Source organism: Denticeps clupeoides, chromosome 2 (genome assembly GCF_900700375.1).
Source record: "Denticeps clupeoides chromosome 2, fDenClu1.1, whole genome shotgun sequence".
Taxonomy (NCBI): domain Eukaryota; kingdom Metazoa; phylum Chordata; class Actinopteri; order Clupeiformes; family Denticipitidae; genus Denticeps; species Denticeps clupeoides.
In genome coordinates this window covers 8,694,836-8,719,990 of record NC_041708.1, presented here as the reverse complement: position 1 = coordinate 8,719,990, position 25,155 = coordinate 8,694,836, and the positions used below count along the sequence as shown (strand labels likewise).

Below are 25,155 nucleotides of genomic sequence, written 5' to 3'. Positions count from 1 at the left end.
ACTTCTAGTGGTTCAATTAAGGGGTGGCATTTATCTGTAACAAACTTCAAACCATTTATAACATAACAGATATGCAGCTACTTATCAATTATTAAATCCCTTGTCACCTTTTATAGACAGAACAGAAACAGAATGATGCTGATAATGGGACAGTGGAAGAGACAACAAGTCTTTGTCCCCTCTTACCCCGTCCACTGGCTGTAAACATTGGTGAAGGTTCTCGACTGGAAACTGTAAGCAACAGTTAATCAACACCCAAGGCTTACTCGTCTACTTCATAGTAGCCAGTGATCCAGCAATATCTCACTTTTAGACAGTTTACCATGCAGTAAAACACGAGTAATAAAGAGTTACTCAGGTGCAGACGCGCCACCTTCGAGGCGTGGCCAACTGTCATGGCAACTGTGGGGTTAATAAATGACCCCCAGTCACACTGAGACTTCTACATCAGTGTATAAGCTCTGCTGAAATATTGCCAATTGGGTGCTTTATTTTCTACATACATTATATGTTAACATTGAAGACAATGTTAGGAAAAGTTATATTTGTCTTTTGGCTGGTGACGACTGCAGTATTTGGAGGTGAGTTGTTTTTCATAAGTTACTTTTATTAGGACTTGCTTTTTCCACATAGACTAGGGAAAAAAAATCTACAGTCGTGACCAAACATTTGGAAAATGTTCACTAAATTTGCTGTTCTTTTGTCAGTTGTTTCTGTGTTGAAGTATAATTACAGGCATTATATTACTTTTTCAAAAGCTTTTATTAACAGTTATGTCAACTTTATGCAAAGAGACAATATCAGCAGTGTTGCAAGACCTCTGCAATTTGCCCTGCCCTGCTATCAATCAACTTCTGGGCAAAATCCTGACTGATGGCAACCCATTCCCTCATAATCAAAGCTTGGAGTCTGTCAGTTATCAATTGGCCTTAATTATCACTTTTGCCTTATAGCACGTTGCCTCATCATGCTGGAAAAGGCATTGTTCTTTACCAAACTGCTCTTGGATAGTTGGGAGAAGTTGCTGTTTTGGTTCCATTCTTTATTCATGGCTGTGTTCTTGTGCAAAATTGTGAGTGAGCCCATTCCATTCGATGAAAAGCCCCACACATAAATGGTCTCACTGTTGGCACAAGACAGTACTGTAGCGCTCACCTTTTCGTCTCCGAACAATCACTTTTCCAGAAGCGGCAAACAATCAGAAAAGGTCTTCATCAGAGAAAATGACCCCCGTCTTCAGCAGTCCGATCCCTGTACCTTTTGCAGAGTACCAGTCTGTCCTTGATGTTTTTCTTGGAGAGAAGTGACTTTCTTCTTCACAACACTTGATCCTCTCTCCTTGGAGTTTTTGATGATCCAATAAATGTTTGATTTAGCTGCAATCTTAGATGTCAAGCATAAATTTCCCAATAGCATCCAGTCTGCTATTCTAACTCAATCAGCATAAGAAGAATGATTTCCAGCCTTGTGCTCGTTCTCACTATCACTTGTGTTAACGAAAGTATCACTGAAAGGATCTCAGCAGGTCCTTTTGTGGCAGGGCTGAAATGCAGTGTAAATGTTTTTTTGGGGATTAAGTTCATTTTCATGGCAAAGAGGTAATTCAATTGCAAAGAGGTAATTAATTGCAATTCATCTAATCACTGTTCATAACATTCTTGAGTATATGCATATTGCCAGAATAACTTTGTGAAAACCAGTATTTGTGAAATTCTCAAAACCTTCGGCCACGGCTGTAGACTTTTAATTTTATTTACCATGTTTTTATATTTTTCCAAAATTCTATTTTGGAATAGAAACACATGATGCAACTCTATATAATCCAGAAACATTTGTAGCATCTAAATATCATATAACTTAAGGTTACTAATATGTTGATCATGATGTTATTTATGATAAATATTTTTCAACCATGTATATGATTTTAATGTTTTATTAATGCATTCAATTTATACTTACATGGTCTGCAGATACAAAATATCAAAGAGAGTAAGCAATCGTCTTCATCCTCTTCTTCCTTCGGTTTCTACTGTTAGGGGTCACCGCAGTGGATCCACCAGTATGGTTGATTTAAACCTGCCCCAATTACAGATTTCAATGTTTTGTTCACCTTCACTGACTCCCATTGCAGTTGACAAGTTTCATACATAGGTCAGGAAAGAAACGAATCAAAGAGGAGCTGACTGTTGTCATTGGCAAAGATTTCCCAACGCTCTTCTAGTTAAGTATCATTTGTCTTTAAGCAATAAACAACCATTTGAAAAATGAACTGCGTGTCACAATCCACTTGGCTGATTAACAGCCGCCACCACACCATGAATGAGGCTTTTGTCTTGCTTGGTTAGTTTATGCAGCTCAGTGGTTTCTCTGTAGTATAGGCTGTGTAGAGGGGACTCACAATTGTCTGTGAAACCAAATACATTGTGCTTGGAATAGTTAGATGTTTTTTATGGCATTTCAAACCAGTGGAATTTTACCTAGTTTACCCAGACGGTAGATATCTGTATCTTGAAGAAGAGATACTAATGATCCCTTTTTCATTTGTGTAATTATTTCTGTCACCCAGAAAAGGACCTTTAATGAGTTTAAAATGGGATTTAAAGCCACTTTTCTCAATACAGTGCATGAACAAACACCATTAATGTTGGTGTTTGTTTTAAATATTTATTTCTGTAGATCCGCATGAAGTATTTTGACCATGTGTTTCTACAACACTGGGTAGTGGATACATAGTGGAGCAGTGTGTGGTGATGGTACTTTGCTCACTGGCACCTCAGTGGCACCTTGGTGGATCGGGATTTAAAATTAAATTTAAAATAAAATGAAACTGTTTAGGTACATCAATATTCAAAACTGGTGTGTATTGGTCTGTATGTACAGATATTTTACAGAAAAATGTCTGTGTGTGTAAAAAACTGGGTACTACGGAGTGATTACCTAGGCACAGTCTGGGGCAGTGGTGGCCTAGCGGTTAAGGAAGCGGCCCCGTAATCAGAAGGTTGCTGGTTTGAATCCCGATCCGCCAAGGTGCCACTGAGGTGCCACTGAGCAAAGCCTGTCATGACTGCCCACTGCTCTCTTAGGGTGATGGGTTAAATGCAGAGGACACATTTCACTGTGTGCACCGTGTGCTGTGTATCACTTCACTTTAATTTTAACAGTCAGAAATTTTTTTTTTGCAATATTAAGTAAAAAAACATGTGCTTTATTATCTCCTTCATTATTCACAAGAATTTTCCTGGTAGGAAGACTATACAGTGAAAATATGACTTAAGGCATTATATATTTCATTTTTAAAGATGTCTGCAGTCCAAAACCCTGCCTAAAACACAGCAATGTTGTACTGTTGTGTAGCATTGGATTTGACTTGAAAAAGTGCTGGGTTAAGCCATTATGGCAAATAATTTTGAACATTCTTAGCATTAGAATCTCGTTTTTTGGCCAAGCATGTTAGTTGAAAAGATGCAAGGAATTTTATTCTGGTCGATGGCGTCTCTCAAGCACAACAGTATGAAAACAACAACAATATACAATTAAAGTCTAAAATTTAAATACAGAAAATACAAAGATTACAGAAGTAATATTACAAGTGTACATAAAGTGCAGTTAAATGGGACACAGATTTTTTTTTTTTCTACAATCCGTTTTACATTTTTGTCCTGAATTTTGGAGTCAATTCATGTGTATTGTTTTTTGTTCCCCAGACACGGCATCGACAAACCAACCACCAACCTCTGTTGTAACAAGCAGTACAAGTACGGAAGTGACATCAGTTTCAGGCGGTATGCTCTGGTTTGTGCTAACATATTAATTGTAGAGGTGGGCATAGATTAATTTTCTTAATCTAGATTAATCTCACTGTAATCTTGGAATTAATCTAGATTAATCTAGAGTAAGCAAAATGAATATAGATCTACATTAATCTAGATTAGTCTAGATTAACATGGCTCATTTGAATTCTGTCGAAGGCATTCAGAATATGTGTGCTACCCAAATAATGACTAAAAGTAAGTCTTTGAGAACGGGTTTCTCAAGACAGGTGGCGCACTAGACCAGTTATGTTCAATAAGATGTACTTGTGTTTACCAACTGTTTATTCAGTTAAATAGCTGCATCCATGTTACCACGTCACATTTGATGTGGTAATTTCACAGTTCGAAGACTCGTTCTCACAGTGCAATTCGGTTAGGTATACATCCGCGCTAAAATATCAAGGTGAAAGTCATCATAGTGTAGCGGTTCTTCTTCTGCGTTGTGTAACTTTTTGATTTCGTTTCTTGAACCACAAATGATGAGCTGACACCCAAGAGATTTTCTGTACAAAGTGTATTCTGTACAAAAAGCAAGGTCGTGTCAGAACATCGCCTCAGAACATCGCGTCTTTCTGCACCTCTCTCTACAATATACAGTATTAAAAGAACATAAAAAAATATTCACAAAATAACACACATGCAAAATATTCCTAATATGTACATAAATTAAAATGAAAGAAATAATTTTTTGCACACAAACCCCACGCACCTCTCACAGCTCACGCCATGTGTCCAAGAGACCTGAACCGGGTCTCAAAAACAAAATAAAAGTCTTTAGGAAATAAGAAACTAAAAGACACAAGAAAGAAGAAATATACTTATAAATTTAGTGTAACCATTTAACTCCGGCACAATAGCTTGCGTAGTATAGACCCAGCTCCCAACCCAACTTTATGAATAGATTAACGGCAATATTTTTTTTATCGCCCAATAAGAGTCTCACGTTAACGCAGCACGTTAACGCCGATAACGGCCCACCACTAGTATAAATATACTGGGTACTATGGAGTGATTTCCGAAGTGCAGGTTTAAATTAGTCATAAGTTAAATTAACCTAGGCACGGTCAGAAAAAAAATATATGAGCAAGTTAACTAAAAAAATAAAAAATAACATTCACAAGAATTTTTCTGGTAGGAGGCTAGTCTTGACTGTACAGTGAAAATATGACCTAAGGTGACATATTTCATTTTCAAAGATGTCTGCAGTTCAAAACCCTGCCTAAAGCACATCAATGTTGTACTGTTGTGTAGCATTGGATTTGACTTGGAAAAGTGCTTGGTTAAGCCATTATGGCAAATAATTTTGAACGTTGTTAGCATCAGAATCAGAATCATGTTATTTGGCCAAGTATGTTAGTTGGGAAGATGCAAGGAATTTTATTCTGGCCGATGGCGTCTCTCTCAAGCACAACAGTATTAAAACAACAACAATGTACAATTAAGGTCTAAATCTTAAATACAGAAAATACAAAGATTACAGAAGTAATATTCCAAGTGTACATAAAATGCAGTTAAGTGGGACACTGATGGTCATTTCTTCAATCCGTTTTACATTCCTGTCCTGAATTTTGCAGTCAGTTTTTGTGTGTTGTTTTTTTGTTCCCCAGACACTGCATCGACAAACCAACCACCAACCTCTGTTGTAACAACCAGTACAAAATCAATGGAAGCGACATCAATTTCAGGTAGTATGCTCTGGTTTGTGCTAAAATCTTAATTGCCAATGTCATATTTCAGTACTGTAGGTAGCCTGTGCTTTATGGCACATGCTAGACCAAAGTAGCGGCAGTTTTAAAACAGTGCCTCACATTAGGTCTGGTCTTAACACTGACACCGTCTTTTCACTCTCTCCTTCAGCAACTACCACTGTGAAACCAGGTAGGTCCAATGCATTCAGTGGCATTTGCAAAAGCATCATTGTTCTTTTATAGGTGAAATACTTAGCCTTTTAAAGACGAAACAATCAACTCATTTGCATTTTTTCAAAGATGTCTGCATTCCCAGTCCTTGCCCAGAATACAGCAACTGTGAACCACGGTTTGATGGTTATGCTTGCGTGTGCTTTGCTGGGCTGTCTTTCCACGAAGGGAGCTGTGAAAAAGGTACGTGTTCCACTGCACACATTGAAAAAGTGAACACCGCCCAAACTAAAAAAAACTGAAGTGATCTGTCTCACCTAATATTTTAGCATTGATGTAATGTGAATAAACAGGTTACAGCAGATTTGTTCACATTACGGAAATGCTAAAATATTAGCTGCGACAGATTATTTCAATTTTTGTACATTTAGCCAGTGTATAAATGCACTGGAAAAAGTAAACCGTATCTGTTGTGTTTTTCTTATTATAGTTAAAAAAATATTAAATTAAGCTGTCTAATTTATGCTTATGAGTAATTAGTTTTTTTTTTTTACTTTACTATAATGCTACTGACAGCAGGTTTGTCTCATTACGACAATGCTAAAATATTAGGTGTGACAGGTTAATAAAAGTTTTTACAGTTTAGCCAGTGTTCACTTTTTTCAGTGCAATAAAACTGATTATGCTCATGGATTGGTTATTATTAAGTCAATTACATAGAGGTGCATATGTGTAAAACTGTTCACTCAATTGCAGCAAAGGTCTTCAGTTGCAGTTTAAGGACAAATAATGAATTTGTTCCGGAAATGTCAAACAAGGAATCACAAATATTCCTAGAAACCTCTGCTGAAATTGTGTATGAGGTAAGTCAGTTAAAATAAATTTGCCCAAGGCACTTTCTACCTGTTTAACATTGTAAGGGTGTAAAGACAGAGATAAAAGATAAAATCACAACATGTAAAATTATGCATTAATATTAAACCACACAGAAGTGCTAATCCTTCATTAAATTAAAATGTTCCATAACTTTCTTAGCTTTCACTCAGCATATAGAATTTGTCCGGTAATAGCTGATGAAATGCATATAGTCGCATGCACAAGTTTAAGAACCCTTGAATAAAATGTCTGTTTCAGTGAAAAGTTAAGTGGGCAGATAACCAAAGGGCATGAAGTTGACATATTTCTGTGTATTTTAATGTTCCTTTGAAGCTAAACGTCTAGTTTAGACATCCATTTTATTTGTTTTTTTTTATTTTGTGAATGATTTACTAAAAATACATATGATTCTAAACAGAACATTCTTAATGATATTTATCAAAGTAATATGGAATAAATATTGAAAGATCTGTTTAACCTACCTTACATTCTTAGGAATCTCATGCTTATTTTATTCTGAATCTAAATACAATGCCATATCAATAAAAAAAAAATTTCTCATGTAACTTCAGCTCAATGTTGCTCTTAGCAAATTGCCTGGATACATTAACTCTGCAGTGCTGAGTCTCAGGTGAGCTCTTCAACCGCTTACATTTATGTTGCTCTTTTTAATCACAGACACTCATTCACATTTTCTGACTCGTAACAGAGAATACATTGGTAACAACAGCATTAATGTTGTGTTTGTTTAATAGGTCAGGCAGTGTAGTTGCTGAAGTGGAAAATACATTTAATTTCTTTGCTGAAATAAACGAGGATGAGGTCACCAATGGCATAAAGAATGCGGACACGCCCTGGCTGGCAGAAGTAGAAGTGACCTGTATGTGCAGCATTTTTTTTATACAACACACCACACAGACATCCTAACCCCTGTGGTTTTGATTGGAAGGTTATGATGTCAAAGTTCATAAAGCCCCACCCCCACCCTGGACTGAGTGATAAAATGACATTTACATTTACAACTATCCTTGCTTAAATTTTTCTGCTTTTTTCATACTAAGCTAACTCACCATGTTCCCGTGATGCTTGTGATGCAATATCCTCCTGGTGTTCCTATAAGGACGGTGTTGTTGAGTGTAACTGCAATGTTGGTTACATAAAAACACCGTTTTCCCTAAGATCATGCACAGGTGAGTTGCATTATAACTTCACCTTCAGTAGTTCCATGAACACTCTTTTAGTTCAGTTTGGGTAGATTATGGAGATGAGTGCTACACTCAGCAAGGCACTAGAAGACTAGACTGTGTACTATAATATTGGTCAAACAAAGGCATGCCCTCATTACCAAGTTCTGAAATTGTGTGTATATGTAACCGGCAGAAGAGAAACTGGACTGTGACAAAATAATTTAACCAACATCCAGTGCAAAAAGTCAAACGAATTATATGCAGAGATGTTATTTTAACTTGAAAATCACTCATATTGCCATGCCGGCTTGCTGACGGGGGAGGGAAGCGCAGAAGCAGGACATGCTGGGAACGGGGTTTTATTATAAAACAAACAATGAATACAAATAAAAAATGGCGCGGTGGCCAAGAACAGGAAATAAAGGGGAATAACTAAAACAAACCAGAACTCAAAACACCAAACAGAACTCAAGTTCGTGCTCAGGTCCACAAAAATGCAGTCCCTCCCGAAGGTGGCGGATATCTCCGGCTTTTATGCAGCATCAGGATTGGCCACAGGTGATGAGCCCAGCTGCAGTCAATCCTGACACGTATATTAACTAAAATGATAAACAATATGTTATCAACCCACTCCTTTCCAGCTCCATCAAAGCACCATGGAATAAACCAAAATAAAAGTGAGAAGGGGTAAAAAGACAGCACAGGACAATATTCATGCAAATATATGCACAGACACACTTTAATCAATTTACATTACATTGCCAGCATTTATCAGATGCCCTTATCCAGAATGACTTAAATTCAATAGTTACAGGGACAGACCCTCTGGAGCAACTTAGGGTTAAGAGTCTTGCTCATAGACACAATGGTAGTAAGTGGGATTTGAACCTGGGTCATATGGTTCTAGGTTACTGCAGATCAGTAACATACGAAATTAAATGTTGCCATTTTGGCACCCTCTCAATATGTATTACATGTCTGCTTACATCCACAATGTTTGAGTAAGAGTAGAGTTATCCATGTACTTAATGTACTTAAGTATCAAAAGTAAAAGTACAGAGATTTAATTTTAATTTACTGGTTAAATCAATTCATTTTGGGTTCAAAATCAATTCATTTTGACATCGGAGTTTAGTGGAATGCCATTAATTACTGATAACTGTTAAAATGATCATTTATGTACGTTTACGACATTTATGAGAGGCCCTTATGCAGAACAACTTAGAATCAGTATTGACAGGAACAATCACACCAGAGACACTCAGGAATAAGTGTCTTGCTCAGGGACTGTGTCTTCAGACCACCTTTATATTTTTGGTACAGACTGAATCCTTGGAAGCTGAATCTGTGAAAATTGTAGGACTGAATGCTAGTACTGAGTGTGAGTTACTTAGCGCTCACCGATGTTGAGAACTGACACAGAGTTTTAAATGGACTATTGGACATTTTGTTTTTCATCTACTACTGTGTTCACAATATAATTTTAGGTGATCATTATTGGGTGATCATCACCTTTATAGCCAATCAATACACAATGTAACTCATAGGTGTCAAACTCTTGACCCATGGGAGACACATCCGCCCTGGCATAAAATTTCTTCCAGTCTGAGAGATCATTTAATGTAGATTTGAAGCATTCACAACACACAAACTACATACCCCATAATGCAGTGCTTCAGTTGCCTTTCAGATGTGATGCCAAGTGCTGCCGGTTAAATGCACAACCACCCCCAGCTTATGATCATTTGGCAATGATCATTTTTCTCAAAATATGATTATGTTTTGTTGCTGGTACCATACTTCAAACATTTAGGATTTGGTAAACCTGAAAACCTAAAATATTATGAAATACAATGAAATAACTAACACAAATTGAATTGAAAACGGATTAGTTTTGGATGGAATAGTTTTAGCCTGCTACTGCCATTATGGGTAGCGGCATTTTCCCAACCTGTCTAGCTAACATAAATTTCCATCAGAATTTAATCGTACCTCTACGTGTTTCCTTAGATTAGACCGTGAATTCTTGTAAGATGAAACTGAATGGGCCTGCGGCAGGCACAAAAGACATTTAAAAGTGAAAGAGTCTTTCTTTTTTACAACCTTTCAACAAATCTTTCAAATAAGGACATGGATGTTCTGGTAAATGTTCTGTAAATGTGACACTCCTACCAATAAATGCAAGCTAATATGTTTACTCTGATTTCTTCAGCTTGTCCGCCTGGTTATAAGGCGGTCAGTGATAAATGTGAAAAGTGAGTAGCAACTTTCTATTTCAGAATCCAGTATGCCCCATTCATTTACAATTGGAACTTTACATTATATATTATGAACTACATTATATATTATGAATATACATTATGTATCTTCCAGATGTTCATTTGGCTACTCTGGGACTGGCTGTGGTGAAGGTACACAATCAACAGACTTAGCAATTTATTTGCAAAGGTTTTGTGGTGCACTAATAAGATATATACATCTGATTTTTATTTGTTTTTGTTACAGCTTATCTTTTAATTTTAGTTATCGTTTCCAGCCTACTTGGGGGTCTGTTGGTCATCACCTTAGTGGTCTTCTCCATCTTGTATTCCAAGTAAGGGAGAGCAACTCCACATTTTCAGTCCACAATTAGGAATTAGGCACAATTAGGAATTAGGCAAAGTAAAAAATGGTCCAAATTTAGTAATCTACATAAAATTGATGGGTTGGTTGTATCCTCATCTACAACAGTTACGGTTCAAAATCAAACATGTTTTTTCTGCCTGTTTTCCTGTGTCGCTCAGGAAATCGAAGAAAAGTTCAAAAAAGGCTAAGTCAAGTGGGCCATCTCCTCAGGATTTCAGAGACCTATCAGCCAATCAGGGGGTCCCTAGGATCCCCCGTGTCAATGCGAATAAGGACTGGGTGCCCTCCAATTTAGAAATGTCTGGAAGTGGGAGCACACGCAACCTGGTGACCTCAGACCGCCATGATAAGGAACGGGTAAATAAAAAAAAAGTAGATTTTATGACTTTATCAATGTGGTGATTGTAATAAGGAGAATATAAGTTATAATTGAGGTGAGCCTTAATATTACAATCTGAATTTAGCTTCTTATGGAAAAAGATTTGGAAAAAAGAATGGCTATCCTAAAAAAACACAGTTAAATTTTTCGGTTCAGTTGATTCAGTTCAATTCAATTCAGTGTGTGTAAGTGTGTGTGTGTACATATATATACATAATAGTACATACATACAATATATATATTTATAATACTTAATACTAAATATTGTGTGCTGCCTAATGCCTTTAGAGATCTGATTAAGATCCTGTTACTGCTGGTACTGCTGGTCCATTATTATTATTATAATTATTATTGTTGTTGTTATTATGTTTGCTTAAAAAAAGATATGCACCACGGAGTAACGAAATTGGAAATGTTGAGATATAGAAAGACACTGTTTTTATAGACTGATATGAACAGCATTTTTTTTTCAGGTCAACTCAAACCAAGGCTTCAGCAGAGACCTCAGAAGCCATGTCCCTCACAAATACTCGTATACACCCCAGGCACGACAAAACCCCTACTTTGAACCAGATGAAGATATAACACGCAGATATTAGCCTCACTTTTAAGTGAACATTAACTACACAGAAAACAAAGTTATTGACCAAAGCTAAATATTGGTCTTCCATATTTTGTCAAAATTACATGAATTATTGGAGAAATATTGTGCTGCATTTAGAGTTATGTCTGGTTAAAACAAAAAATGCTCAAATCAAGCAGTATCAAGCTGTGTTTTCTTAAACATACATACATACAATAGTCCCCCACTATTACCTCATTATCTTACTTATGGTCTAGGAATTAGTTGATATAATTTATGTATTTCATTTAAAAAAGGTTTGTGTACATGGGCATAATTTAACGGAACCCAGAACGAGAAATACTTCTTGTTTGTTGCTTGTATATCATTCATTGTGCCAACTGAATTCATACTGTACAATCAAATTTTTTTTTTACTAAATTAATGTTGTAAAATTTCTTAAAATGAAAGGGGCTTTTTTGATATTAAAGGAAAATGTTATTTTTAATAAAACTTGGAATACACGTCTCACAAAGAGCACAGATTGATAGCTCAGAATGATGTATATTATTTTGAAGCAATTTTACAATAAAATATATATCACCAAGGGTGATGGGTTAAAAGCAGAGGACACATTTCATTGTGTTCACAGTGTGCTGTGCTGCAGTGCATTCCTTCACTTTCATGCTCGATATTGAGTAGGTCCTGACCCACTGAAGCAAGGACTCCTCCAGACCTCAGAAGGTATGCTGTGACATCTGGTACCAAGACGTTGGTTGGTTTGAGAAAAAGGGCACAGACATAAGTGTCCAATTATGGGACAAAGTAACCATTCCATTGATCCACTGGTCCAGTTCTGAAACTCCTGTGCCCATTGTATGCATAAACTTTCACAGCAGTTTGAGCGACAGTAGAACTCCCCACATGCATCAATGAGCCTTGACCCTGCATGACCCTGTTACTGGTTTGCTGGTTTTCCTTTCTTGGATCACTTTTGATCTGCCCTGATCACTGTAGGCCAGGAAAATCCTAGACGATGTCATGACCTAAGCAAGGACCACAATTTAGTCATTGACATTCGTTCAAATAATTACTGCCCAATTTCTCTGTTTCCAACACATCAACAACAAGGACAAATGGCAGGTATCTGTCACCCCGGGGTCGCGGAGCAGAGTGAGCAAGCGACTGTAGCGATACATAGCAATATCCCAGTATTGCGGGAAGGCGCAAAAAGAGTGGGTGAGCATATTGCTCTTTATTCTATGACCGTATATTAGCCAAAGCTGAACACCACCGGTGTATACAGCCACGTGAGCGCAGAACGCGTTGAAAGAAATGAGGGAGATGAGTTGAAGCAAGAAATAAAAGGTATTAGGTGTCACGTCCATGCGGGCATGACGCGGCGGGTGAACGGAGAGCAGGACGAAGAGTGACGAGGAGACGAGGAATGAAGGACGCTTTCACCTGACATCACGGAACAGGGGTTTAATGGTGAAGCACAAGACAGGGGAGACATCCGAGACGTAGACACTGGAGAACACGGAACATAACTTCAAAGACCTGACAGCGGACAGAAACGAACAGGGCAGCTTTATACATTTGACACAGGTGAAAACGATTAGGGAACATTACACATGACAACAATGAAGCTCCGGTCCGGATCCTGGACCGGAGTAACCCCCATTTCGGACCGGATCCTGACATTAGGCTTTCCTTTTAAGAGGTTGAGGTGAGGTGAGATGAGAGCAGAGTCGAGCATCTTCAATGACTGAGCGCCGAGGACCTGTTCAAAGACTGGAAGGATGTGTTCATTGTTCATTTGCAGAAAATTGAGTTGCATGTGTGTGTGTGTGTGTAATTTAAATGCTCTCTCCGTATTGGTGAAGGTTTTCTCTGGACTCCCCAGTTTCCTCCCAGCAATCCAAAAGCATGCACCCTAGGTGAATTGGTGTTTCTAAATTGATCATATGTGAGTATATATTTTTTTCCAGGTCAGAAAATAACAAGAAAAAGACAACATTGTTAATGTTAGGTTTTTTTAAATACTTTTAATATAAAAGAAACATGAAACCCATTTATTTAACTGTAGGGTTACTGCTTATTAGTGAGTCACATATAAATGCACAGAAAAAATTCAGTGCTTCTTAAAAATGAAACAGATTTATTTGCACCAGAGAAAATCAATAATCCCAAAATAAAAGACTTTAGGTAGCACGGTAACAAAACTGCATCACAGTATCCTCAAACATACGTTCTGTGACTACAAAATCATAAAATCATAACACCACATAACACCTTTGGCTCCTACACATGTCTATTTAATAGATATGTACAAATGAACATTTTTACTGAAAGGGATGTCCCTAAACTACCAGACTTTAAAGGCCGTCAGTCTATTAAAAAACAAACCATTACTACACTGCTAAAGCAAGGCATGCCAAGCGTATTTTCATTTATACAGCAGTTCTACAGAATCAGCATTGCACCTGTAAGAAAGTCACACCAACTAACAACATTACTCCAATAAAACAAATAAAAGAGAAATAGAACATAAATTCCAACTATAACGGTATGAATAAATACAATTGAATACAATAATAAATATAGATACAAACAATAAATAAATCAAATAAATACAAGTTAGTATCAGTTCACAAAAGCAACCCTGAAGCTGTGGTCTTTGTTGCAATGATGCCAGTTGTCAGCGCAGTACCCTTGGTCCTGTTTGGTCCAACTAAGGTGCATTTGCCTATACTTGCAGGCATTTAATACAACCTAACCTATTAAAAATCAGTGAGAAAAAAGAAAAATTTGTTGTATATGACAGACATGGCGGGCCTGCTCTTCGTGGTGTTATCGTAGATGACACATGCTCCTCATGTGGCTTATGAGGAGCAGCTGCAGCTGCCTGGGGCTCCGTATCAGTGCGCATCCCTGTAAACACTTGCTGGCTCAGACACAGAGACTGCAGAGCTGCAGTGTGGATTCAGGGCGTTAGATACTGCTGACATGAAAACCAAGAACTCAGCAAGTATCAGCAATCAAGACTGTGCAACTTCTAACGAATACATTGTTAGTTCAAGTTTGCTTATATTGAACAGCTCCATGGTGATTTGTAATATTTGCTATATCTGCCATGTGTTGGTTTATCCCATCAGTTCTGCTTTTGTCTGTAGAAATAAATGCAGTGTACAGGGGTAGAAGTTGTCGCAATAACAATAAATTCTGCAGTAGGCTGTAGTTTCCTTGAATGAATAGTGGCTTTTTCTTACCCTGGTAACCTGGATAGTCTGAAGGAATTGGGGCTGGCATAGGAAGAACGTTACAGCTGTTTCATCCTCCTGACAAAAAGACACACAACACAACACAAATGTTGTGCATAGCTTGTCAGTTCTACAAAGGACACTGGGCCATTTTTACACTTTGGAAACTGTTGTCTTGGTCATGAACAATGTGCAGATTAATCCTGAAATATACTTCCTTTAAATATCACGTACTGGAACAAAGTAGGAATAATGCATGATAGTGTAACCCAATGACAGAAGAAAATGCAGGGTCTGGTAGAGGCATTCTACTAGTCCACGATTTTTATTATTATTATTTATTATATCGTCATGGATACACCAGGGTTACAATAGCAACAATTTCTCCTTCTCGTCATGTAAGAACTACGCCCAAGCAAAAACACGATTTGCTGAGATCAATATGGTGGTACACTGTTATGTTAATTTTATAGAGGTGCAGAACCTACTGTTTTTTTGGAGGGTATTGCACATCATTTGTAGAAAGTAATAACCCATTAAACCAATGCTGCCTGCAGGTTTGGCAGTGACAAACTGGAAGTGCTTCAGAACATCGTGGACCAAAACAGGGAATTAAGATAACAGATGGAACACGTAGGTGGGACGCTCCAATTAGAATAGCTCTAGATATTGTGCTTTGTTATACAGTCCCATCAACATTTGTTTGGGTCAGATGCATTTTTCAAGGGGGGAAAAATGGGTAATGTTAAGTAAGTGCCTTCAGATATTATTATCTGCAAAATGGTATGAAATTTACACTCCAGCAGATAACTAGCAAGAGTTTTTTTTCTTGATGAAAGATGGTGAAATACAGCCACTTTGTGGTCACATGACCAGGAGGGTGTCATTGCTGCAGTTTCCACACACCATCAGAATGATTGTGATGTTCATGATGAAGCTTTCTGTGGTTCAGCTGATGCTGCTGTTCTGTGCTCTGGTCACAGTGGAGAGTAACAATGATACTGAGGTGGAGAGTGGAAAGTGGAGATGGAACATGCAAAGACAAAAATGAACGACCTGGAGACCAGAAAGCAGCTGAAAGAAAAGTTGAGGAACTGCAGAGAGAAGGGGACGGTAAATGAAAATTAAAATCATAACCAATCATGGTTTTATTACAAATATACATCCTTACCAGTGGAATATATGTTGGCAGATACATACATTTTATGCTATTCTTTGTTTTAGAAAAGACAAAGGCTGTACAAGAAATTTAAATTTGTACAAACATCATTGGCAGTGATGTGAAAATCCTCAAGATAAACAGTGAACGTAAGAATATGATCAGATCAGACCACTGTAATCAAGCACTGTCAGTTTCCTGCTAATTTTGAACACCTAAAACACAATTCAAATGAAAACATCTTCAAGACATTTTATTGTCCAGGATAATAAAATATATGTAAAAAAAAAAAAACACATGGAGACATTGGTCGTGGTGGGGGGTTATACAACGGCATCATAAATATAATAGATAAGGAGGTAAAAGCTTAAGACAGTCAGAATAAGTAGCAGCAGCTGACTTATATTTTCCCTCTGATGTCCAATAAAATAAAACTCCTTTCTATTTTATCCAATTGGTGGTTTTTCAGTGGTCAGTTACCAGAGGTGTGGACTCGAGTTACATGACTTGGACTCGAGTCAGACTCGAGTCATTAATTTGATGACTTTAGACTCGACTTGACAAAATGTAAAGAGACTTGCAACTCGACTTGGACTTTAACATCATTGACTCGTGACTTCACTTGGACTTGAGAAAACCCATAGATTAAAACGTATGTATCTTTCAATGTCTGTGTATATGTGTGTCTGTGCGCGTATTTGCTGTCGGCAAGACATCCAATCAAATTAGATCCACGTTGTTTTGAGCCAACAGCATCCATCCAATCAAATTACAGGACAACCAATGCAGTGGAACTCTCAAATAACGCGCCAGTTAGACAAAATGATACCAAAGATAGTTTCGTTCGGATATAAAAACTACGAGGTGGTCAACAAAAAACGAATAGCAGTATGCAAAACATGCAGGTCGAAGATTACAGACGGAGATGCAACAACTTCCAACTTCGTTCGACATTTGAAGTTGCACAAAGAACGGTAAGTTCTGAGTGAATGCTAACGCTTATTTGCTAACTTTTCTTTGCTGTGTAGTTAAATCAGTGAGGCTGTAAACTCGCTGTTAACGAGTAACGATTTTTTAAAACCTGGTAGGATGAGGTACTTCTACATAACATTAGCCAATGTACAGTATCGCACACAGTAGACGGCGGTCAGCAGCAACGTGTATTTTAGCCACCAACAAAGACATACAATACAAACATATTAATGGTGGGCCGTTATCGGCGTTAACGTGCTGTGTGAGACTCTTATCAGGCGATAAAAACGTGCTGCGTTAACGTGAGACTCTTATCAGGCAATAAAAAAATATCGCCGTTAATCTATTCACGAAGTTGGGTTGGGAGCTGGGTCTATACTACGTAAGCTATTGTGCCGATGTGTGACGCGATGTTCTGACGCAATCTTGCTTTTTGTACAGAATACACTTTGCACAGAAAATCTCTTGGGTGTCAGCTCATCATTTGTGGTTCAAGAAACGAAATCAGTTACACAGGTTACACAACGCAGAAGATGAACCGCTACACTATGATGACTTTCACCTTGATATTTTAGCGTGGATGTATACCTAGCCGAATTGCACTGTAGGGGGCGAGAACGAGTCTTTGAACTGTGATGGTAGTAGCCTAGGGGTAACACACTCGCCTATGAACCAGAAGACCTGGGTTCAAGTCCCGCTTACTACCATTGTGTCCCTGAGCAAGACACTTAACCCTAAGTTGCTCCAGGGGGGGACTGTCCCTGTAACTACTGATTGTAAGTCGCTCTTGATAAGGGCGTCTCATAAATGCTGTAAATGTAAATGAAATTACCACATCAAACGTGACGTGGTAACATGGATGCAGCTATTTAACTGAATAAACACAAGTACATCTTATTTTCCACTTCCCGCGGTTAAGTCTTTTATGTTCTTGTATTTGTTACAGGACAGGACAAACTGCTGTGGAACTAATTGAAATGCAATATGTCATGGAAATACAATGTTAGCACTTTTTGTTCAAATAATTACAGTTGCACTTGTTTTTTCAGATGCGTTTATTCTGTAAAGCAGTGGTTTAAAATGAAGAATATACTTAAAAAATATGAGTTAAATGTTAAAAATGAAGTTAATAGTGCAATGTCAGCACTATTTATTTATGCAGTTTCAATTGCACTTGTTTTAATAAAACAATTTTAAAAGCATACACGATCAGTGAAAATATATTATTATTCTGCAGTTGAAAAGACTTGAAAGGACTCGAAACTCAAACTGCAGGACTTAGGACTTGACTCGACACTTGCCTGTCTTGACTTGGCACTTGACTTGGGACTTGAGGGCAAAGACTTGAGACTTACTTGTGACTTGAAAAGCAATGACTTTGTCCCACTTCTGTCAGTTACTAAGCTACACCTCTAGAAATTAAATTAGGATAATCTGCATGTTGTAGGTTTACCCGAATTTTTTTTTTCTAATGAACTATTGGACAATTATGGCTCTGTATTTTGGTGCAGTGTTCTTATTTATCCTTTGATTATGGTTTTACTTTCTGAAAGGCAATAAAGTGGCTTTTTCTGCATCATTGGTGACCACAAATGAAGGTCAGATCAGTCCGTTTAACACTGGAAAAACCCTGGTCTACAAAAACATCATAACAAACATTGGACAAGCTTACAACCCGAACACAGGTAAGCAAAACCAAGACCAAATTAATATATGGACGTGGATGTTTAATGCATTGCATTTGTTTTATTGTAAAACACTTTAATTTTAAATGTACTATTTAAAAATTTTACTCACTAATCTAATTTACATTTACACTCATGTCATTTATTAGTCGCCCTTGTCCATGGCGACTTACAATAGGAAATGACAGGGACAGTCACCCTGGAGACACTCAGGGTTAAGTGTCTTGCTCAGGGACTCAATGGCAATAATTGGGGTTTGAACCTGTGACTTCATCGATGAGCATGTTACCCGCTGGGCTACTACCACCTCTCAATTTCCTGTTACAGGAATCTTCACGGCACCAGTGAGAGGCGTATACCTGTTCAGCTTGTTTGTTCTTGGGGTGGCAGGAGCAGATGCAACAGGAGTAGATCTCTATCGGAATGGAGAGTTCGTCATTCCTGCCTACGCCCACCTCAGTGGTCAAAATTATGTCAATCCCTCTGCAGGCGTGAATTTGCTACTGGAGGCGGGGGATACGGTGTACGCGTTCCTTCCACCAAACAGAAAGATATACGACAACGTTCATCGCCACTGCTCCTTCAGTGGTATTCTGGTGTTTGTTATGTGACAAAACTACAAAGACATGTAACAACACAAGAGAAATGTTTTAACCAGGACTAATAATAAATGCTAGCAAAACAGTTCTAATGCTACAAAATAGCCATCATTTGACCTGCATCACTGCTTTCTGTGCATATATTAAAATATCATATATCATATCTGATTTCTGCCAAGCACATAATTCATTGGTGAAAACATCAACAATTTAATTATATATCTAATTTGTGTGATTCCTAAATGTTGAGTCCGAGACAACACAAGAGATACAGGTCATTTTTTTGACCTTTCGGATTCTCATTATCCATAACTGGCTAATTCACGGTGGGGGTCATGGGCACCGCAGCCAGCAGTTCACATGACATACAGACTTTTTATCTATTGCATCTGAGAGCACTCTCAAACACTTGACCAAAATGACCACGACTTAAACCATTGGTGCCCCTTCAAAATTACACCTCCGACACAAAAATATGCTCCTATAAAAACAATAAACTTTCTGCCATTTTCTTGTTGTTGTTTAGATACCAAAAATTCATGACTTTTTAACATTTTTAACCCTTTTATTTGCCAAGTTCATGTCAAACTTTTATGGCCTCAGGCTATTTCTCTGGTCTATTTCTCTGCATTGTTCCAACCATGGTGATCTTCCTTCTGAGCAGCTCTGAAAAAGTTGTTACACCTCGCAGCCCAGTAGTCCCAAACCAGCTGATTGGTTGAAAATGTAAACTTTCCCAGCATAAAATGTCCGAACATGGCAGGTTGCCCAAATTTTTATTCCATACCACCTGGACCTAATAGGCCGGCATTTGCATCTTCCTCGGTTTGACACAAATGTCTGCACCTAGGTTAAAAATCAGTTGGAGCTGGTCAGTCCATGGTCTGGACCGTTGGTTATCAAAACGCAGCATTCTGGAAGTTATGAATAATGAATTTGTTCAGTTCAGTGTTCACAAAAGATATGAACATTTTCCATGGACGCCAATCAAACTGTGATGGCCAAATGACTGGTCATAATATCTCATAAACAGCAGCTCTTTTAGGATGTTCCTGGTTTGCAGTGGTCAGGACCTACCAAATGTGATCCAATGTTGAGAACTCCATGAACTGGTGGCAGGGTCATGAGCAACTTACATTCATTAATGCAAGTTGCATTGCAGGCTGTTTTGCAGTCCAATAGGAGACCTACTGTAGTTAAAATAAGATGGGAAATTCTAGATCCATTAATTTAAAGAAGACCCCCAATTTATCTCCGAGCTGTAATTTCTTGTTGAGCAGAAAGCATCACCAGGGTGCCAATGGACTGAGGTGTCATGACAAGTAAGTCTTGTGGTTTGACCACTGTATTCCTGTATCAAGGTCTGAGGCAACCTTTGAGGCAACCAAATGCAGAGTATAAAAGAGGTTCTCCTCACACTTACTGCAGCTTCTTTTCCTACTCCATTGAGGCATTGTCCCCCCTCAGATGCAGGGGTTCTCCCCCAGCTTCTGGCCCCCTGGTACCCACGCACCCACCCCTTTCTCCCATTAATGTACTGAATGTATCTGTTCATATGCTGTAAATAGTTTAATTGTCTAGATTGACAGTTTGCACCTTAGCTCAAATTTTTGCTTTCCTTGCCCTAAAGCACTATTTATTTTCATCTATACTCACTGTCCTATTTTTTAAATCTTAAATTTGCACCCTTTATATATCTTGCACCACCCTGCCCCAACGAAGAGGAATCTCATGCCACAGTTGCAACAGAGGGCAGAAAACTGTGGCATAAGATTCTGTTAGAGTTATCCGTCTTATCCAACACTTATAAAACAGAGAGATATGACACGAAGCAGTTGAGCTCTCTTTTTACTTGCAAGGAGAGCGATCAGAGACGACCATGCCTCCAAAAGCTCTGCCGTCTCTTCCGCTTCCTCTCTTTTTATTCAATAATAGGGCGGTACATTCATCACAGGATCACACCAAATAAGCTTATAATTTGCATGTAGGGTTGTCTCTTTGGTAGACGCTTCATCGCCAAGGTCTTCTTGTTTTCTTGCTTCTCCGCGGCTGCAGGCCTCCTCTTATCAAGTCGCGGTCATTCAGTTCTGCAAACAACCTTTAGCCCACCAGTTTCTCAAGAGACTAATGATTCAATGTAGTGCGCATATTAAAAAGATTAATATAGTTCAATGCATGTGAGATATATATATATGTCAAAAGGATTAATACAGTTTAATATTCATTATTTCGTATAAAACAAAGAGGAATCTAATGCCACAGTTGCAACAGAGGGCAGAAATTGTGTGAAATTGTGTGAAAACTGAAATTGTGTGGCACGGATGGAGAGGCTCCTGTTGCAAAACAACTTACTTAAGCAGTGACATGAATGGCACAATCCTCAACCAGGTCCACATTTTAGAGAAGGGAGTGAAAATAATCAAGCTCACTGTGAAAGTTTCATTATCGGTCATCTCCATGTACTGACAGCCAAATAAAGGGTGCAAAAAGCAGGTCTGGTTGGAATCTAGTTATTTGGTACTTTATACTGAATACTTGAATCAAAGAAAAATTGTGAAATCATTTTATGTGCCTATTTTAGGCACTGTTGGTAGTGGACATGGAAAAAAGTGAAGTGATGGCTGCGGTGCCCATGACCCCCACCGTGAATTAGCCAGTTATGGATAATGAGAATCAGAAAGGTCAAGAAAATGACTTGTATCTCTGGTGTTGTCTCGGACTCAACATTTAGGAATCACACAAATTAGATATATAATTAAATTGTTAATGTTTTCACCGATGAATTATGTGCTTGGCAGAAATCAGATATGATATATGATATTTTAATATATGCACAGAAAGCAGTGATGCAGGTCAAATGATGGCTATTTTGTAGCATTAGAATTGTTTTGCTAGCATTTATTATTAGTCCTGGTTAAAACATTTCTCGTGTGTTGTTACATGTCTTTGTAGTTTTGTCACATAACAAACACCAGAACACCACTGAAGGAGCAGTGGCGATGAACGTTGTCGTATATCTTCCTGTTTGGTGGAAGGAACGCGTACACCGTATCCCCCGCCTCCAGTAGCAAATTCACGCCTGCAGAGGGATTGACATAATTTTGACCACTGAGGTGGGCGTAGGCAGGAATGACGAACTCTCCATTCCGATAGAGATCTACTCCTGTTGCATCTGCTCCTGCCACCCCAAGAACAAACAAGCTGAACAGGTATACACCTCTCACTGGTGCCGTGAAGATTCCTGTAACAGGAAATTGAGAGGTGGTAGTAGCCCAGCGGGTAACATGCTCATCTATGAAGTCACAGGTTCAAACCCCAATTACTGCCATTGAGTCCCTGAGCAAGACACTTAACCCTGAGTGTCTCCAAGGTGACTGTCCCTGTCATTTCCTATTGTAAGTTGCCATGGACAAGGGCGACTAATACATGCCATGAGTGTAAATGTAAATGTAAATTAGATTAGTGAGTAAAATTTTTAAATAGTACATTTAAAATTAAAGTGTTTTACAATAAAACAAATGCAATGCATTAATCGTCCACGTCCATATATTAATTTGGTCTTGGTTTTGCTTACCTGTGTTCGGGTTGTAAGCTTGTCCAATGTTCGTTATGATGTTTTTGTAGACCAGGGTTTTTCCAGTGTTAAACGGACCGATCTGACCTTCATTTGTGGTCACCAATGATGCAGAAAAAGCCACTTTATTGCCTTTCAGAAAGTAAAACCATAATGAAAGGATAAATAAGAACACAGCACGAAAAATACACAGCCATTATTTTCCAATAGTTCATTAGAAAATAAATAATTCGGGTAAACCTACAACATGCAGATTATCCTAATTTAATTTCTAGAGGTGTAGCTTAGTAACTGACCACTGAAAAACGACTAATTGGATAAAACAGAAAGGAGTTTAATTTTATTGGCCATTAGAGGGAAAATATAATAATTCTGTCTTAAGCCCTTACCCCCTTATCTATTATAAATGTGCTTGTATTAACCCCCCACCACCACCAATTTCTCCATGTGTTTTTTTTAACATATATTTTATTATATTACACTTATGTGACCTTGCTAGCTAATTTTAGACAAGAAACCGTCTTGAAGATGTTTTCATTTGAATGTCATTGTGTTTTAAGTGTTTAAATTCTGATAATATTCTTACTTTCACTGTTTATCTTGAGGTTCTTCACATCACTGCCAATGATGTTTGTCCAAATTTTCATTTCTTGTACAGCCTTTGTCTTTTCTAAAACAAAGAATAGCATAAAATGTATGTATCTGCCAACATATATATTCCACTGGTAAGGATGTATATTTGTAATAAAACCATGATTGGTTGTGATTTTTGTTTTCATTTACCGTCCCCTTCTCTCTGCAGTTCCTCAACTTTTCTTTCAGCTGCTTTCAGTCTGGTCTCCAGGTCGTTCATTTTTGTCTTTGCATGTTCCATCTCCACTTTCTGCTCAGCCATCACAGCACTCATCCTTCTCAGCACAGCGTACATGTCCGACTGAGTTCCCTCAGGATTATTGTTACTCTCCACTGTGACCAGAGCACAGAACAGCAGCATCAGCTGAACCACAGAAAGCTTCATCATGAACATCACGATCATTCTGATGGTGTGTGGAAACTGTGCAGGAATGACATCCTCCTGGTCATATGACCACAAAGAGGCTGCATTTCGCCATCCTTCATCTTGTCTTACGTCACAGTGGATGCTCACCAACTTTCTTCTGTTTAACCCTGATAAGACAGAAGTTCTTGTACTCTTGTATTACATCATAACTCTGGATAGCCTTTCTATCTCACCAAGTAGAGAAGTAAAGAATCTAGGTGTCCTCATTGCACAGTTTTAATAGTTTGGGATTTTTCATTAGTTTTAGTTTTTATTTCGTTTTCATTTTATGTTTTCTAATTCAGTTAGTTTTAAGTAGTTTTTAGAGGCAGATTTAGTAGTTCTTATTAGTTTTGATATTTTGAAATTGCTTAGTTTTAGTTTAGTTTTTATAAGTTACAGTGTTAGTCTTAGTTTTTTTTTTTTTTTGTAAATTAGGATATTTGTCAGGTGCATGAATCAAAATCACCAGGATAAGTATTGTATAATAAAAACTCAACCAAAGATACAGTTTGAAACATGTATTCAGAGGACACATGAACACCCATCCTCAAATTGAAATACAACAGCCCACAAGATAACAGTCCTAAGTACAATATTTGTGCAATGCTTCTTCTGAGGATAGATACACAGTGTGCTCAGTACAAAATAACATAGCCAACAGACTAAAGACACACATGAACATAAAAACAAACATGCATGGCAACCAGGAGTCCCAGGGAGCTCAATGTTTTTCTTACAGGAATCCCAGGGAGAAATCATGAACAACTTGACAACCTTTGCATTATGAATGAATGAATGAACGAACTATCTTAAAATTCAGATTTTTGAAAATTGTGTGTGTGTGTGTGTGTGTGTGAACTTTTTGTTGTTGGTCTTGAGGAAAACACGCTGCTCAAGAGATGCGGTTGTTCTGTTTCTAAGGCCAGATGACAACAGTCCACACACACAGAGAAGATGCCCTCCACAAAGGCTTGTGAGGCAGGGGCACTAACAAGGTCCAATGCCACAGGGGCAAGTTTTGAAAAGACAGCCGTTCTTGACCTCCAGGGGCCCGTTTCAGAAAGCTGGTTTAGTGAAAAACCTGAGTTAGTTAAGCCTGAGATGAGGGAAACTCTGGTTTTTCAGTTTCATGCAGCAAGTTCAGCGTAACTCTGAGTCGGTTACCCGAGCAACACAGTCCATGAACCTAACCTGCTCGCTCGCAGGTTTGCTTCAAACAACTCGGAGTTTCTCCTGCTCTTAAGTTGAAGCCTGCAGTCTGAAATCAGTAGCAGACATGGCGTGTCCGTTTCTTGACGAGCCTGTTGACTTGGAAGCGCAGATATTATGCAGAAATCTCCGTCGGGAGAGGATGATCAGACCCCGAGTGGATGTTTTATCACTCCCCGATGAGTATCTGTATGAGCGTTTGTCACGGCCAATACACCTCCAGCCCACCAGAGAGTGCCAGACAAGCCGGGGAGACAGCAACCCGGAAACGGAAGTGAGAGCGGGCAGCACCAAGTATAAAAGCTAGGTGACACTGAGGAGACACTGCCCGCTCTTTGAAGAATTTATTTCC

At 38.3% G+C, this 25,155-nt stretch overlaps 3 protein-coding genes across 8 annotated transcripts; 2 read left to right on the top strand and 1 right to left on the bottom strand.

The window, feature by feature from the left end:
- Positions 1-421: 421 nt before the first annotated feature.
- On the top strand, positions 422-11,795 carry muc13b (mucin 13b, cell surface associated). Of its 6 annotated transcripts, none has more exons than XM_028958081.1 (14): positions 422-581; positions 3,705-3,782; positions 5,420-5,497; positions 5,670-5,690; positions 5,801-5,914; positions 6,428-6,534; positions 7,120-7,178; positions 7,303-7,427; positions 7,609-7,737; positions 9,947-9,989; positions 10,108-10,145; positions 10,240-10,327; positions 10,518-10,716; positions 11,212-11,795. In XM_028958081.1, the coding sequence occupies exons 1-14, from the start codon at positions 509-511 to the stop codon at positions 11,335-11,337; spliced, it is 1,278 nt and encodes a 425-aa protein (XP_028813914.1). In that variant the 5' UTR covers positions 422-508; the 3' UTR covers positions 11,338-11,795. The 6 variants fall into 6 exon arrangements, with proteins under 6 accessions (XP_028813914.1, XP_028813905.1, XP_028813942.1 ...); XM_028958072.1 differs by having other exon boundaries at positions 5,420-5,500; XM_028958109.1 differs by having other exon boundaries at positions 3,705-3,792.
- Positions 11,796-15,558: 3,763 nt separating this feature from the next.
- LOC114768195 (complement C1q-like protein 2) lies at positions 15,559-19,077 on the top strand. The gene is made up of 3 exons (XM_028960359.1): positions 15,559-15,676; positions 18,248-18,379; positions 18,707-19,077. Exons 1-3 carry the CDS (start codon positions 15,559-15,561, stop codon positions 18,988-18,990), a joined length of 534 nt encoding a protein of 177 aa, XP_028816192.1. The 3' UTR covers positions 18,991-19,077.
- A 2,707-nt stretch (positions 19,078-21,784) lies between these two features.
- On the bottom strand, positions 21,785-23,620 carry LOC114784572 (complement C1q-like protein 2). The gene is made up of 4 exons (XM_028970060.1): positions 23,336-23,620; positions 23,139-23,222; positions 22,553-22,684; positions 21,785-22,219 (listed from the first exon to the last, which is right to left on the bottom strand). The coding sequence occupies exons 1-4, from the start codon at positions 23,586-23,588 to the stop codon at positions 21,936-21,938; spliced, it is 753 nt and encodes a 250-aa protein (XP_028825893.1). The 5' UTR covers positions 23,589-23,620; the 3' UTR covers positions 21,785-21,935.
- Positions 23,621-25,155: the final 1,535 nt, after the last annotated feature.